The sequence below is a fragment of the Hypanus sabinus genome, chromosome 3 (assembly GCF_030144855.1).
Source record: "Hypanus sabinus isolate sHypSab1 chromosome 3, sHypSab1.hap1, whole genome shotgun sequence".
Taxonomy (NCBI): Eukaryota; Metazoa; Chordata; class Chondrichthyes; order Myliobatiformes; family Dasyatidae; genus Hypanus; species Hypanus sabinus.
Window position 1 is genome coordinate 23,147,842 of NC_082708.1, and position 15,446 is coordinate 23,163,287.

At 41.7% G+C, this 15,446-nt stretch overlaps 2 protein-coding genes across 2 annotated transcripts in view; one reads left to right on the plus strand and one right to left on the minus strand.

The window, feature by feature from the left end:
- gabra5 (gamma-aminobutyric acid type A receptor subunit alpha5) overlaps positions 1-15,446 on the minus strand; it is a 78,505-nt gene that overhangs the window by 40,572 nt on the left and 22,487 nt on the right. The window contains exon 5 of the mRNA XM_059963854.1: positions 10,149-10,231. Coding sequence (XP_059819837.1) covers positions 10,149-10,231 — 83 coding nt within the window. The remainder of the gene's footprint in view (positions 1-10,148; positions 10,232-15,446) is intronic.
- Positions 6,713-15,446, plus strand: part of gabrb3 (gamma-aminobutyric acid type A receptor subunit beta3) — a 540,833-nt gene continuing 532,099 nt past the window's right edge. Inside the window, exon 1 of the mRNA XM_059963853.1 lies at positions 6,713-6,849. The gene's annotated coding sequence lies outside the window, so the exon portion shown is untranslated. The remainder of the gene's footprint in view (positions 6,850-15,446) is intronic.

A 15,446-nucleotide genomic window follows, 5' to 3' on the forward strand; every position in this document is an offset into this window, starting at 1 on the left:
TATGGGAGATTTAAACATGCAGGTAGATAAGTAAAAAGCAGGTAGGTCATGGATCTCAAGAGAGTAAATTTGATGAATGCCTACAAGATGACTTTTTAGAGCAGTTTGGCATTGAGCCAAGTAGGGGATCAGCTATATTGGATTGGGTGTTATGTAATGAACCGGAGGCAATTAGGGAGTTTAAGGTAAAGGACCCTTAGGAGTCAGTGATCACAATACGATTGAGTTCAACTTGAAATTTGATGGTGAGAAAGTAAAGTCTGATGTAGAGTAAACAAAATTACAATGGTGTGTGTGAGAAGTTGGCCAAAGTAGATTGGAAGGAGATGCTGGCAGGGATGACAGCAGAGCAGCAATGGCTTGAGTTTCTGGGAAAAATGGGGAAGGTGCAGGATAGATGTATTCCAAAATCAAAGGAATACTTAAATGGCAAAATAGTATGACCATGGCTTTTAAGGGAAGTCAAAGCTAATGTAAGAGCAAAAGAGAGGCATACAACAAAACACAAATTAGTGGGAAAATTGAGGATTGGGAATCTTTTAAAAACCTACGGAAAGCAACTAAAAGAATCATTCGGAGGGAAAAGAGGCTCCTTTATTAGGTACACAGTGCAAAAATCTCATTAGCCATTCATGTGGCAGCAACTCAATGGATAAAAGCACCTAGACATGGTCAAGTTATTCAGTTCTTGTTGAGACCAAACGTCAGAATAGGGAACACGTAAAAAATGCTGGAGGAGCTTAGCAGGTGAGGCAGCATCTATGGAAAGGAAAAAAAAAGTCCACCCTTCAGGCTGAGATCCTTCATCAGGACCTAATCAGAATGAGGAAGAAATGTGATCTAAGTGACTTTAACCATGAAACGATTTCTTGGTGCCAGACGGAGTGGCTTGAGTATCTGAGAAAATGCTGATCTCCTGGAATTTTCAAGCACAATGGAAAATCAGGGGGTCCCAAACTGTTTTATGCCTTGAACCCCGACCATTAACCGTGGGATCTTCAGTTGGGGACCTGTTCTGGAGTTTACAGAGAATGGTGCAAAAAACAAAAACAGTGAACAGCAGTTCTGTGGGTGAAAAATGCCTTGTTAATGAGGGAGTCAGAGGAGAATGGCCAGACTAGTTGAAGCTGACAGGAAAGTGACATTAACTCAAAGAACCACATGTTACAGCAGTCGACATCTTGGGTCGAGATTCTTCATCAAGACCTGATGAAGGGTCTTGGCCTGAAACATTGACAGTTTGTTCTTTTCCATCAATGCTGCCTGACCTGCAGAGCTCCCCGGCACTTTGTGTGTGTTGCTTGGATTTCTAGCATCTGCAGATTTTCTCATGTTTGTTATCATCAGTGGTGTACAGAAGAACATCTCAAAATGCTCAACATGTTGAACCATGAAGTAGATGGGCTACACCAGCAACAGACTATGAACATATACCTAGTTACCACTTTAGTAGGTACAGGGAAAACCCACTAAAGTGCTGCTGATTTTATACTGAATATCAGGGAGAGAGCTCAAGTTTAACGTAACTGCATGGTTTAGATGTCTCAATTTCCATTCACTTTTTCAATCCTTTGATGAAATTTCTGCCTTGTAATCACTTGCAGGCATGGGTTATTCCTGACATAATCTCGAAACAAATTCTGCTGCCTTGCAACAATGCATCATAACAATCCTATCCATATGATCTTACAAAGTAATTACTGTCAACCCTTGAATTGCCTGGCAGGTTTTATTGGCTGCCTCCTGTGGTTTGATCAAACCATTATCTAGACAAGAGATAACTGGAAACTGGAAATAACCAGTCTCTTGCCTATTTAATTGGCAAGTTTACAGAGATTAATTGTTCACACTGATAATGTGAGCAGGTATTACCTAAGTGGGGGAAGAAAGCTTGCGTTTACGACCTTCACCACACCTTAATCCACTTTACTGTCAATTTATAACTTTGGAGGTGTAGTTACGAATGAAAAGTAGGACACAAGGGAGCCAATTTGCACACAATAAGGTCCCACTAAAGAAAGAAGACCAATTACCACTAAATGGATATTTACAGGAACATGTCTGTAGTTCCCTGTGTATTACAACTCATTACTTTGAACTTCATGTACAAAAGTTCTCAAGTAACAATCAGCTGTTTGTCAGTGTTGCAAATTGCATCAGGAGCAGCAGTGGCATTACTTTGCCCTCCATTTACCCCTGAGCTCAAAGTGCTAATCACTAATTTCTCCATTAATCTCAGGGAAGACAATGGCTGATGGTTTTGAATGTATGGCTTCCAAGTATGTGGGTTGATGATTGACAAACGGCTTTCAAACCAGACAGATCTGAGGCTTTGGCATTTTGGAAGATCAGACCAGTGTAGAACTTTTACAGTTAATGGTAGGGCCATGTGGAGAGTTATGGAACAGAGGGACCCAGGAGTACAGGGCAGAATGCACTGAAAGCAGCATCACAGTTAGAAAAGCCAATGAAGAAAGCATTTGGCACGCTGGCCTGTGTCACTCAGAGGAATATGTATAGTTGTATAGTTACGTTGCATTTATATGCAATATATCACTGCATTCGTATCACTGTCTGCTACTGGGGACTACTGCACAGGACCAAAAGAGGGTTGTAAATTTAGTCAGCTCCATCTTGGGCACTAGCCTACAAGGTACCCAGGACATCTTCAGGGAGCTGTGTCTCAGAAAGGCAGCGTCCATTATTAAAGACCTCCAGCATCCAGGGCATGCCCTTTTCTCATTGTTACCATTGGGTAGGAGGTACAGAAGCCTGAAGGCACACACTCAGCGATTCAGGAACAGATTCCTCCCTTCTGCCATTCGATTCCTAAATAGGCATTGAGCTGTTGGACACTACTTCACTTTTTTTAATACAGTATTTCTGTTTTTTGCATGTTTTAAAATCTATTCAATATATGTATACTGGTATTGATTTACTTATCTATTACTATTATTTTCATTTTATTTATTTTTTTCCTTCTATATTACGTATTGCATTGAACTGCTGCTGCTAAGTTAACAAATTTCACGTCACATGCTGGTGATAATAAACCTGATTCTGATATAAGATGTTGGTGAGGCCATACTTGGGAGTATTATGTACAGTTTTGTTACAGAGAAGATGTTATTACTCTTAAGTAAGTGCAGAAAGATATTGCCTGGACTTTTTGGTCTGAGTTACAAGGAAAGATTGTGTAGTCTATTTCCTCTAATGTGGAGATTGAGGGTGGCCTGATAAAGGTATATAATGTCAGGAGGGGCAGATAATAATAATGATAATGTCAGATTTTGAAAGTCTGTGTGCATGGAAGCACGTAGTCCTTTCTCCAGGGAGGTGGAATGGAAAGCAAGCGGGCACAGGTTTAAAATCAGAGGTGAGATTTTAAAAAGGAGCATCGGGCGCAGCTTCTTCATGCAAAGGGAGGTGTGTATTTGGAAGCAGCATTGATTGAGTGGTTGAGAATTGGCACATGAGCAACATTTAAAAGCCGTCTAGATAAGTACATGGAGAGGGTTGGTTTAATGGGTTGTGGGGCAAATGTAGGCAGATGAGGCCACCTTTTTTGCCTTCTCACCTCTTCTTCCACTCTGCTTTCTTTCTCATTTTCCCCTCTCTGCTTTACTATTTCTCCATGAAGCGGGGTGATGAGCAACTCCGTGCCTGATCTTCCTTGCCTTTCTTTTCTTTTGCTGTCAATATTTTTATTTTGCTTTTGACCCACTTTCCTCTTTCTCCTCCAAAGTATGATGTTTCATAGCCAGGAATCTTAACTGTGGGACTGAACCTCGGTATCTGTGAGATCTTGAATAACAGTAAACTGATGGAGTTTGTCAAGCCCATTATAATTCCCGTTGATTGAGAAACAGCAATCCACAAGGCCATAAGACATAGGAGCAGAATTAGGCCATTTGGCCCATTGCGTCTGTTCCACCATTCCATCACGGCTGACTTCTTTTCACTCTGTATTCCATTCTCCTGCTCTCATCTTTAATGCCCTTACAAATCAAGAGCCCATCAGCCTCTACATTAAATACATTCAATGACTTTATCTCCACAGCCATCTGTGGCAATGAATTCCTCAGACTCACCGCCACCTGACTGAAGAAACTCCTCATCATCTCTGTTTTAAAGGGATGTCCCTCTGTTCTGAGGCTGTGCCCTGTGACCTTAAACTGCTCCACTGTAGGAAACATCCTCTCTATCCAGACCTTTCAGTATTCACTGGGCTTCAGTGAGATTCCCCACACATTCTTCTAAACTCCAGTGAGTACAGGCCCAGAGCCATCAAATGCTCCTTATACATTAACCCTTTCAAATTTTGGGATCATTCTCAGGAACCTCCTCTGGACAGATCCTAAGCCAACTTCCCCTATGTCTTCAAACACACAAGGGCCAGGAAGCACTTGAGTTGGGGAATAAGCCCCCCATTCTCTTAATCGTAGCATCACTTTGCCACAGCATTTACTTCCTGTCCTGCTTACATCTCCAGCTTTTCCTTTGAATTCCAGCTTCATCCCCACACTTTCTTACTTGACATATTCCCTGCTGTTTTCCTCAGGCCCTCTTATCCCTGGCCCCCAATTCTCCCCTACACCTGTTAGTAATGTGGGAAAGGAATGAATCATAGAGACATGGAGCACTACAGCATAGAGACAGGCAATTTGGCCCATCCAGCCTGTGCCGAAATATTATTTGGCCTAGTCTCGCTAACCCGCACCCACACCATAGCCCTCCATATCCCTCCCTGCATGCATCCACAGGCTTTTGCTAACAACTTATTCCACACTCTCACAACCCTTTGTGTGAAGAAGACCCCCTCATGTTCTTCTTCAACATTTCACCTTTCATCCTTAACCCATGACCTCTAGTTCCAGTCTCATTCAGACTGTGGAAAAACCCTGTCCATATCAATCATAATTTCACGTATCTCTATCAAATCTCCCCTTACTTTCCTTTTGAAAGCAAACGTAGGGACACTTGAGGGTTCAGAGGAGAATCCTGCCATGCTGCCATTCACGCCACTATCATTTCAGATCTGATTCCAACCCTCTTCCAGCCTGCCTGGAGTTGGAGGATTGTCCATGTGTGTGGGAGGGTGGGAGGAAGGAAAGGGGCTTTTTTGCTTTTGTAGTTGTGTTACTTGGTGTGTTCTGTGTTGCTCTGCCAAGCGTTGTGGGCATGCTACGTTGGCACCAGAATTGTATGGCAACACTTGTGGGTTGTTCCCAACACACCCCTAGGTTGTGTTGGTTGTTAATGCAAACGACATATTTCACTGTATGCTTTGACATGCACCACTGTGCACATGTCTTAGACACATAAGTATATGAAGTAGTTTTATGAATTGCACTATACGGCTGGGGTAAAAAAATTCTTGACATATGCGAGTGATGATAAACCTGATTCTGATGTGGGTCTATTGTGGACTGAGAATGGGAAGGGGGCAGGCAGAGGGGAATCGTGGATGGTAGGGATACGGTGGGCTGTCGTCCCATTGCAGGTCAATGGGAATGGGCAGTTTAAATGGTTCGGCATGGAGTAGATGTGCTGAAGGGCCCGTTTTTGTGCTGCACTTCTCCTTGACTCTATCTGGTGAGATATACATGGATAATAAATTTACTTTGAACTTTTTGGACTTAGAGATGAGTATGCGCTTCAGATGGAATTTGCTCACTTCATGCCTCCAGTAATTAAACTGTCCTTGCCTTGAGAACCTATTGCAAGTTCAGTTCCACAGTGAAAATCTCGGGTACCTGAACAAATCACTCCCCTTATTAGATATGAAATCCAACCCAGCGGTGGAAGTTTGTTTTGTTTACTACCTCGAAGTTCAGCATTTGGAAACTGCTCATTCATTGTTACTGAGTCCGAGTCCTGACACTCCTGCCTCGGCAGCACAATGGGGGTACCTTCATCAGAAGGACCGTAGAGGGTCAAAATGGCAGCTGCCATCTATTTCTCAAGGGCATTTATGGAAGGGCATTGAGGTTAAAGATTTGTTATATTTGTCGCATGTACGTTGAAACATACAGTGACATGTGTTTCTTTAGGTTCGCAGTGTTCTGGGGGGAGCCCACAAATGTCACCACGCTTCTGGTGTCAACATAGCACTTCACTCACCCCAACACTGAACTGATTCCACAACCTATGGTCTCACTTCATAACTCATCTTCTCAGGATTATTTATTTTTATTTCTAGTTACTTATGAATTTTTTTTAATATATTTACTGATTATCTTTCTTTCTTTCTTGTATTTGCTCAATTTGTTGGCTTCTGCACATTGCTGGTCATCTTTTTTGCGTATAGTTTTTCATTGATTCAGTCTTGTTTCTTTATGTTTACTGTGAGTGCATGGAAGAAAATGAATCTCAGGGTAGCGTAGGGTGACATATGTACTTTGATAGTAAATCTAGTTTGAACGTCTTTGGAATGTGGGAGGAAACCGAAGATAACCCATGGGGTCAGGGAAGAATGTTCAAACTCCTTACAGAAAGTGCTGGGAATTGAACTCGATCTGACAGCTTGCAATGCAAAGCATTAGGTTAAAAACTGTGCTACGTGCTGCCTGCAATAAATTCCCAGAGCCTGAAAACTTAATAAATAAAAGACTATGTTTACAAAGTGTGAACATTTATTAACCACCTGTGACTGTCTTTAAGCTGAATCTCTTACAAAGTTCATTTCTGGGACCTGGGTGTCACGGGAAAGGCCAGTATTTATTGTCTGTCAGCTGTGTTTGAGAGGATGATGGTGGGACAATTCTTCACCCACTGCAGACCAAGGAGGGGTCTGGTGTTTGAAGGCTGATGTCTGAGAGTCCAGAGCCGAGGATTGGAGGCCTGGAGGTAGTCATTCCTGGGGGTTGGTGGGGGGAGCGGGTGTGTGAGTATGTATAAAGGAAGGAATTGTTTTGCTGTGGTTGCCTTGTTTTGTTCTGTTCTTGTTGTTTCTGCTGCTTTATGTTGTTCTGTTGAGCATTGTGGCAAGTTATGTTGGTGCTGGGATGCGTGGCGACATTTCGGCACGTCACTGGTGTGTTGGTTGTTAATGCAAATGAGCCAGTTCGCTGGATGTTTTGATGCACATGTGATAAATAAATATGAACCAGTTCCTCTGATCAAAGTGCTCTCACCGTGTGTTCCAGGGTTTGCATACAGTGACTGAGGAGGAGGATGAATGAACTCTAGGGGAACCTATAGGCAGCAGTGTCTGTATGTCCTTGTTTCCTTTGTCCTTCTTTGTGCTGAGAATGGGCTGTGATCCTGGAGTACCCAGGTGTCATTAGTCTATTTTACAAAGCAGTCAAAAATTAACTGGATCTGAAATCACCTTGAATTATCATGCAAGGACAACCTATTTCCTTTCCCAGGGGTTAGACTAACAATCCACTGGTTTTACACTCTCAATTACTCATACCAAGTCCTTATTTCCATTATTTATTTCATTTAATTTCTCACGATGCTGTGGTGGCATATGCAATAGCCTTGGTCTTCTGGATGCAAGTCCAGCCATATCTCCATATCAATTTTAAGTTATGATTTATTAGCCGATCTGATTTGGACCTTTGAGTCGTAGAGCACTACAACACCGAAGCAGGCCTTCGGTCCATCTAGTCTGTACTGAACTGTTATTCTGCCTAGTCCCGTCGACTTGCACCTGGACTGCAGCCCTCTGCATTCCTCCCATCCACGTACCTATCCAAACTTCATTTAGATGATGAAACTGAACCCATATCAGCTCACTTCCACACTCACAGCACCCTCTGAGTGAGGAAGTTCCCGGTAAATATTTCACCTTTCACGCTTTAACCAATGACCTCTAGATCTAGTCTCACCTAATCTCAGTGGAAAAAGCATGCTTGCATTTATGCTATCTTTACCCCTCATAATTTTGTATATCTCCATCCAATCTCTCCTCATTCCTCTACACTCTAGGGAATAAAGTCCCAACCTATTCATCTTTTCCCTATAGCTCAGATCTTCAGGTCTTGGCAACATCTTTGTAAATTTTCTCTGTACTCTTTCAATCTTATTGATACTTTACCCAATCTTCCATTAGATGTAAGACCTTACATTTCATTTACTAAGTTCTTTGTTAACTTTCAAAGTAACATTTGAAAAAATATATATTTCTACCCTATAAAGCCAGACACTATATGCTTCCCATTCAACAGACGCTTCAAATATCCTTCCAGACAAGCCTATTATTAATCTTGCCAGATCCACAGATCCATAGCTCCTTTTAATAACTCTGAACCATTTCAATTTGCGGTGCTGTACCATGAAAATTAATTGTACTGTCTAGAGTGAGAAATAATCAAATTGAAGAATATGAATTTACTTGCATACAACATTAATTCACAAATGAATAGCCCCCAAAGAAAATTATTTAAGTTTTATCATCTATATTTTTTCTATTTCATGAAAGCACATCACTCTTCGGTTTCAAACGAAAACAAAATTGCCGCCTCTCAGAGCAATGCAGAAATATAACTTTTCAGCCTTCTGATCACTCAGCGTTTCTGTTACCTCCAATGCCCAAAATTCATTATTCAGGAATTCAGGAATAAAAGCTTCCAGAAACCATTAACAGAAAACTGTAGAACATAGAACAACAAAGCCAGGATAAGGTCCTGTGGCCCACAGTGTTGTACTGACCTAATTAAGCTAATGGCACTTAATGACTTGATCCATATTGCTCCGTCGCCTGCATATCGAGTGCTTGCCGCAGTTGGTGGAGGTTGACCACAGATGCTTCACCCTAGCTGTCGAGATCCGCAAGTCAGAGCCGGATACTATCGAGAGCAAGTTGTCGCCCGCAAGTAGGCCTCTGACCACGCAGCTGATGAACCCAAAGGAACGGCAGGGACCGATACAGTTTGGCACCAGCAGCATCGCAGGAGTTGCCAGTTAACGTTGAAATCGAAGTAGGACTGCCTTAGGAGCACCAGCTCCAGATTTTTCCCTTGGGGCTTACTCCCAAAGCCTTCCACACGAGCGTATAGCCGCAAGGCAGCGGAGGTTTGAGATCAGTTTTCCTTCTCCTCGACGAGCGGTCACCATGGCTGCTGAGCCCCGTCTGCCTGAAGTGACTGGTACGAGTAATCCGCCTTTGTCCCTTCTCCTGTCAGTAGAAATGGTTCCAGGGGCTCAGTAGCTAAACCTCACATGAAGGACACAAGGTGGACTTGGTTGTCAGAGGCTATTTGTGGCGCATGCCCTTAGGAGGATTTAATAGGTAGTGGGAACTTATCCTCATTGCCACCTCTGGCTATAACAACCTTAAGGAACCTAACGCCTCTGTCATTATATGCCTCCACCACCACCCCGGGCAGCAAATTCCAGCTCCACCACTCTGTATAAGATATAAACTTGCCCCACCCATTCCTTTCCAACCTGCCCCATCTTACCTTAAATGTATGCCCTTTAGGATTGGAAGTTTCATCCCTGGAGGAAAACATACCAGTGTCTACTCTGTCCATGTCTTTCATAGTTTTATAGGTCTCCATCAGTATCCAGAAAACAACCCTTGTTTTTCTAGCCTCTCCTTATAGCCCATGTCTTCTAATCCAAGCAACATCCTGGTAAAAGTTTTCTCCACTCTCTCTCATAACCTTCCTGAGGTTTTAAAAGGTATTGATCATACCACACTTGGAGTATTGTGAGGGATGTGATCTAAACAGAGTTTTACAAAGATGCAACATAACTTCCTGTATTTGCTGTAGGTAACAACATAAAATAAAAGCAGGAAATGTAGTAATTACTCGGTAAGTCAGGCACCATCTCTATAGGGAGAAACTTTCAGATGTCCAGCAGCATTGTCTCAGTTTGAATTTCAGAGTTTCATCATAGTTTTATCTCTCTTTTGTCATTATTGACACCTTTCCCTTTACACTTCTCCAGAGATCAACTGTCCTCAAACTTCTCTCAGCCAACAACACCAACACTTGTGTTGTTCAGTCTATCCTCTCCCCCCCCCACCACATTATAGACATCCCTTTCTCCTCTCCACCCTCACTCAGCTCTTCCCTCTAACTCTTCCTAATTCTATCAAGAGGTCGCCAGCCTGAAAAGTTATAGAACTGTTGCTGTTCTGCATCTGAATTTAGATCGTTTTATTCAGATATGATTCCAGACAGACTTACAGCTTCCAAATTTAAGGGGGCAAGCATGGACGTCCATAGGGAAGTCTTCCAGCTGCATAGGGCACTCTGCAGAAATGGTTAATCTGGAAAAGAGAACATACAACCCACTTAATGTTCCTTCCATTGCACAACTACTTGACGATACTCAGAGAGAGTAATGCTTGAAATTCTCCTACTCCTAACTCAGTGAATTAGCCACAGTAGATATTGAGATTCAGCTTTTAATGAATAAATGACCTAATCATCATTGTGGCTAATACAGCAATTATAGATTAATATGCTGCAGGACCAAAGTCATATGGAATATTTTTTATGATTAAAACTGTGATGAATGATAAATGAGGTTTGAGGGTGGGTTAAATAACTCAGTATAATGGATTTCAGAGCTAAATGCTTTAAGTGGCCGAAGATTCCCTTTCACTGTACAGAACTGTGGCCAACAGATCATTTCCAGACAACACGGTGGTTAACTTAATGTACTTGTGTCTTAAGCAAAGACACTTGACCTGAGGCATTAGTACAATGATCACCATGACAGCTGGGGAGTTTAAATGCAAATAATTAAATAAAAAAAAATAAAATACCAGCATCAGGCGTAATGCCATTAGAAACCTATCCTGTTTGCCATGGAAGTCAGAGAAAACTTACATCACAGAAGAATACTAATCAGTCTATAGTGTTTCTTACAGAGAAACCTACTCTCAGCATGAGGACCATAACTCCATAGGCCACGGCTCTTCAAGCATTCATGCAAATAACTTTCAAATGTGCTAAGTATGCAGATTCTTTTCTGGGTGAAAAATATTTTCTTCACAGCCACTTGAATACCTTCACCAATTTCCTGAAATTTATCTTCAATGTGTTATAGCCTTGTTGCTAAGGGAAGCAGGTAGATTCTATTTTTCTTTATCTAGACCCATCATAATCTGATACATCTGCCAGGTGACACCTCTATTTGACTATATATCCACAGTAAAGGGCTTGATTCATAATTAAGCCTAGCATGGCACCCAGTTCAAGGGTATCAGAGTAGAACAATATTTACTGCTCTTCCCTGTGACATTTACATACCATGTGAACAAATGAAACAAAAATGAGCCACTCATTCATTGACCAATCTCTTTATGTTGACTAGTACTAATTTTGAAAACCATTTCTTTTTGTGGGTGAATAAAAACCCGTTTATATGTGACATGTAATAGAAGAGGAACTGTGGATTAAGTGTGGCTTGGGCTGATCCTGCAGCTCTAGCAGAGAAATATCATGAACTGAAAGGGTGAGAGATACGTCACAGTATTGTCCTCCCAATTTCTGAAAGTGTAATATCACAATATGTTATTAAATATACTTGCTTATACATACTTACGTGTTTGGCACTGCTTTGCTTTTTTTCCCCAAATAAATTATACAACTAATGATTTTTTATGTATTCTGGTTATGGTTACAATACAGGAAATGTGGAATATGCTGTACACATGGTGGCAATTTTATTAGGTACATACCTAATGAAGTGGCCACTGAGTGTACGTTCATGATTTTTCTGGGGCTGTAGCCCATCCACTTCAAGGTTTGATGTGTTGTGTGTTCAGAGATGCTCTTCTGCACACCACTCTGGTAACGCAAGATTATTTGAGCTACTGTCACCTTCTTATCAGCTTGAACCATTCTCCTCGGACCTCTCTCGGTAACCAGCAGTTTCTGATATACTCAAACCACCAACACTCATTCCACGGTCAAAGTCACTGAGATCACATTTCTTTACCATTCTGATGTTTAGTCTGAACAACAATTGAACTTCTCGTCCATGTCTGCAATGCTTTTATGCATTGAGTTGCTGCCACATGATTGGCTGATTAGATATTTGCATTAATGATCAAGTGTACCTAATAAAGTGGCCAGTGAGTGTAATTTGCATACAGCAACAGCAGTTTGACAACGATTGAGTATTGATCAGAATATCAAATATAATTTAACTACACTTCAAAATAATCCTATTCATCCAACAGGCAGGGTGTCTTGATTGATCATCTCCTCCATTGTTCAACAGCTCCAACAGTGCAGCATCAGTTGTCACTCAACAACGGGGCCCGTCCAGAGAGTAGACTTTCAAGAGCATTCTGTATGTTTGGTACAAATTTCTGAGGACTCATTCATTTTACAGAGTTCAAATCTTGCACACAATGCCAAATTTGACATTGTAGTTAACACAGAGGGGTACTGCAACAAGCGTGTTATAGTGCTTGAGAGCATGTACCAGCAGGTTCACAGATAACTTTTGTGTTGCTGTTCTCAGGCACTTGAAAACGGTCTAAAAGATGAATTCTTGATCTCCATTCTATCTCATTGTGCTCCTCGCACTCTATTTGCCTATCTGCACTGCACAGCCTGGCATTTTGCAATTTATTTTCCTTTTTACTACCTGGATGAGGCGACTGTATCCCTGGAGTGATCTGTTTCTATAACAGGTGATCAAAAGCCTTTTACTGTACTTGTGGTAATAATAAACAGATTACAATTCCAGAGTGTGAATATAATCTGTTAAAAAATTGCTAGAGACATTTGAATGGTGATGCTTTTCAAAGAATGAGTAAGATAATTTAAACTTGAAAAATATGAGTCCAAATGAAGCAAGGAAACTGAAGAATTGAGTTAAACAAAGAAAGTATTGAAAGTAACAACATAGTTTAATAAGCTGGTAAAGGATATTTAACAAATACATTTACAAAGACATTAAACTGAAGAGATGACAAGTTATTTTAAATAAATATGCAACCCTAGTTAGATTACACCTTAAATATCGTGTACGATTTTGATTGCAGTGTGAGCTATGTAAAACATGACAGGTTTTATACTTTGTAAAATCTTACTCTTTATTGAACTCAGTGAGGAATTAAATTGGATGAAGCATAAAAGAGAGTGAATCCAATCTTGAAAGTGTCATTAAATTTACCCTGTTGAATGTTTGTTATTTGAAGTGAATGTTTTTCACAAGTTTCATTCTTCCCTTGGCCATTGTTGGCGAGACCAGTGTTTATTGCCTATGTGTATGGCTGAATGGTAGCATAGCGATTAGCGCAATGTTCTACAGTAGCCAGCTTTGGGATTGGAGCTCAATTCCTGCTGCTGGCTGTAAGGAGTTTGCATGAACATTGAATTCTCCAACTTCTGCTAATTCCCTCCCCCTCCTTTCCCCCAACCCAGTTTCACTCTGCCTCCTCCTCCAGCTGCCTATCACCTCGCTCATGATTCTGCCTCCTTCTACTACCCATAGTGCTTTCCCCTTACATTCCTTCTTCAGCATTCTTGCCTATCCCCTCCCTGCTTTCACTCCCTCACCTCTTGATCTTTCCCCTTACTGATTTTTCACTTGGCACCTACTAGATTTCTCCATCCCACCCTCCCCCACCTTCTTTATAGGGCCCCTGCCCCCTCCTTCTTCAGTCCTGACAAAGGTCTTGGTCTGAAACATTGACTGCTCGTTTCCACGGATGCTGCCCGACCTGCTGAGTTATTCCAGCGTGTTGTACATGTTGTAGGAGTCTGCTTGTTCTCCCTGTGCCCACATGGCTTTCCACTGGGTGCTCCAGTTTTCTCCCACATTCTAAATATTTACCGTTAGAGACAGTGAGTGTGGGCTCACTATGTTGGTGCTGGAGGCATATTGACACTTGCAGGTTACCCAGCACAATCTTTGCTGATTTGATTCGATGCTAGTGACACATTTCACTTTATGTTTCGATGTACAAGTGAGAAATAAATCTAATCGTTCTAAGTGCCCTTGAGAAGATAGGGGTGGGAGAAAATCTATTCATGGGTTGGGAGTGAAGAATTCCAGGACTGGGGCCCAGCGGTAATGAAATGATGGTAATATACTTCCAAGGCGAGTAAACACTCAGTGGCCACTTTACTAGGTACCCCTGTACACCTGCTCATTAATGTAAATATCTAATCAGCCAATCATGTGGCAACAACTCAGTGCATTAAACCATGCAGACGTGGTCAAGAGGTTCAGTGGTTGTTCAGACCAATCATCAGAATGGGGAAGAAATGTGATTTAAATGGCTTTGACGTGGAATGATTGTCACTGCCAGTGTGTCTTGTGTATCTCAGAAACCGCTGATCTCCTGGGATTTTCACCAGCAACAGTCTCTAGAGTTTACAGAGAATGGTGCAGCAAACAAAAAACTTACAGTAAGCAGCAGTTCTGTGGCAAAAACACCTTGTTAATGAGAAAGGTCAGAGGAGAATGGCCAGACTGGTTCAAGCCGACAGTTACTTAAACAACCATGGTGTGCAGAAGGACGTCTCTAAATGCACAACACGTTGAACCCTAAGATGGATGGGCGACAGCAGCAAAAGACCATGAACATACACTCAGTGGCCACTTTATTAGTGTATAACCCTACTGCAATTATTAATTTGGTAATAGAACTTTGAGATGTGATGGTTCTTTTACCTGTGACTGATACAAGTTTTCAACCTAATATGGACCTTGCTGAATTCAACGAGCTAGATGCTAACCTTGTCCCCTGTTACTGTTCATTGTGTCCAGGTTTTAACTTTTGAGGTTTATGCTCTTACTGCTTAATACTGAATCAATTTACATTGATATCAAAACAATAATGAATGCCAGTTTTATAACTAGAGGTAAAAAGAGGGCACGTTCTCATGTGAAGTTGGTCACTGTAGTAACCATACAAACATTAATACAATGTGGCATTGTATAAGTCTCCATTTCTTTGAATCATAGCCGTCCAATAGATCTGGCCATTATTACTGTCCCCCAATGATTGTGAAAGGTTGTTGTTTCCCACATTGCAACTATGACAACACCTCTGAAGTATCTAATTGGTTACAACACACACAAAATGCTGGAGGAACTCAGCGGGTCAGGCAACATCCGTGGAAATCAATAAGCAGTCGTGGTTTTGGGCTGAGACCCTTCATTAGGACTGTCGAGTAAGGGAGAAGATGCCTGAATAAGGTGGTGGGGGAGGCGAAGAAGGGGTACAAACTACCATGTGAGTGTTCGAGGTGGGATGAAGTAAGAAGTTGGCAGGTGATATGAGGAAAAGGTAAAGGGCTGGAGAAGAAGGAATCTGGTAGGAGAGGAGAATGGACCATGGGAGAAAGGGAAGGTGAATGAGCACCAAGGGAGGTGATAAGCAGGTGAGGAGAATAAATAAGAGAGAAGTTAGAGTGGGGAAATGAAGAAGGAGGACGGGCAAGATATTACAGGCAGTCGGACAAATCAATGTTCATGGCATTAGATCGGAGGCTACTTAGATGGAATATAAG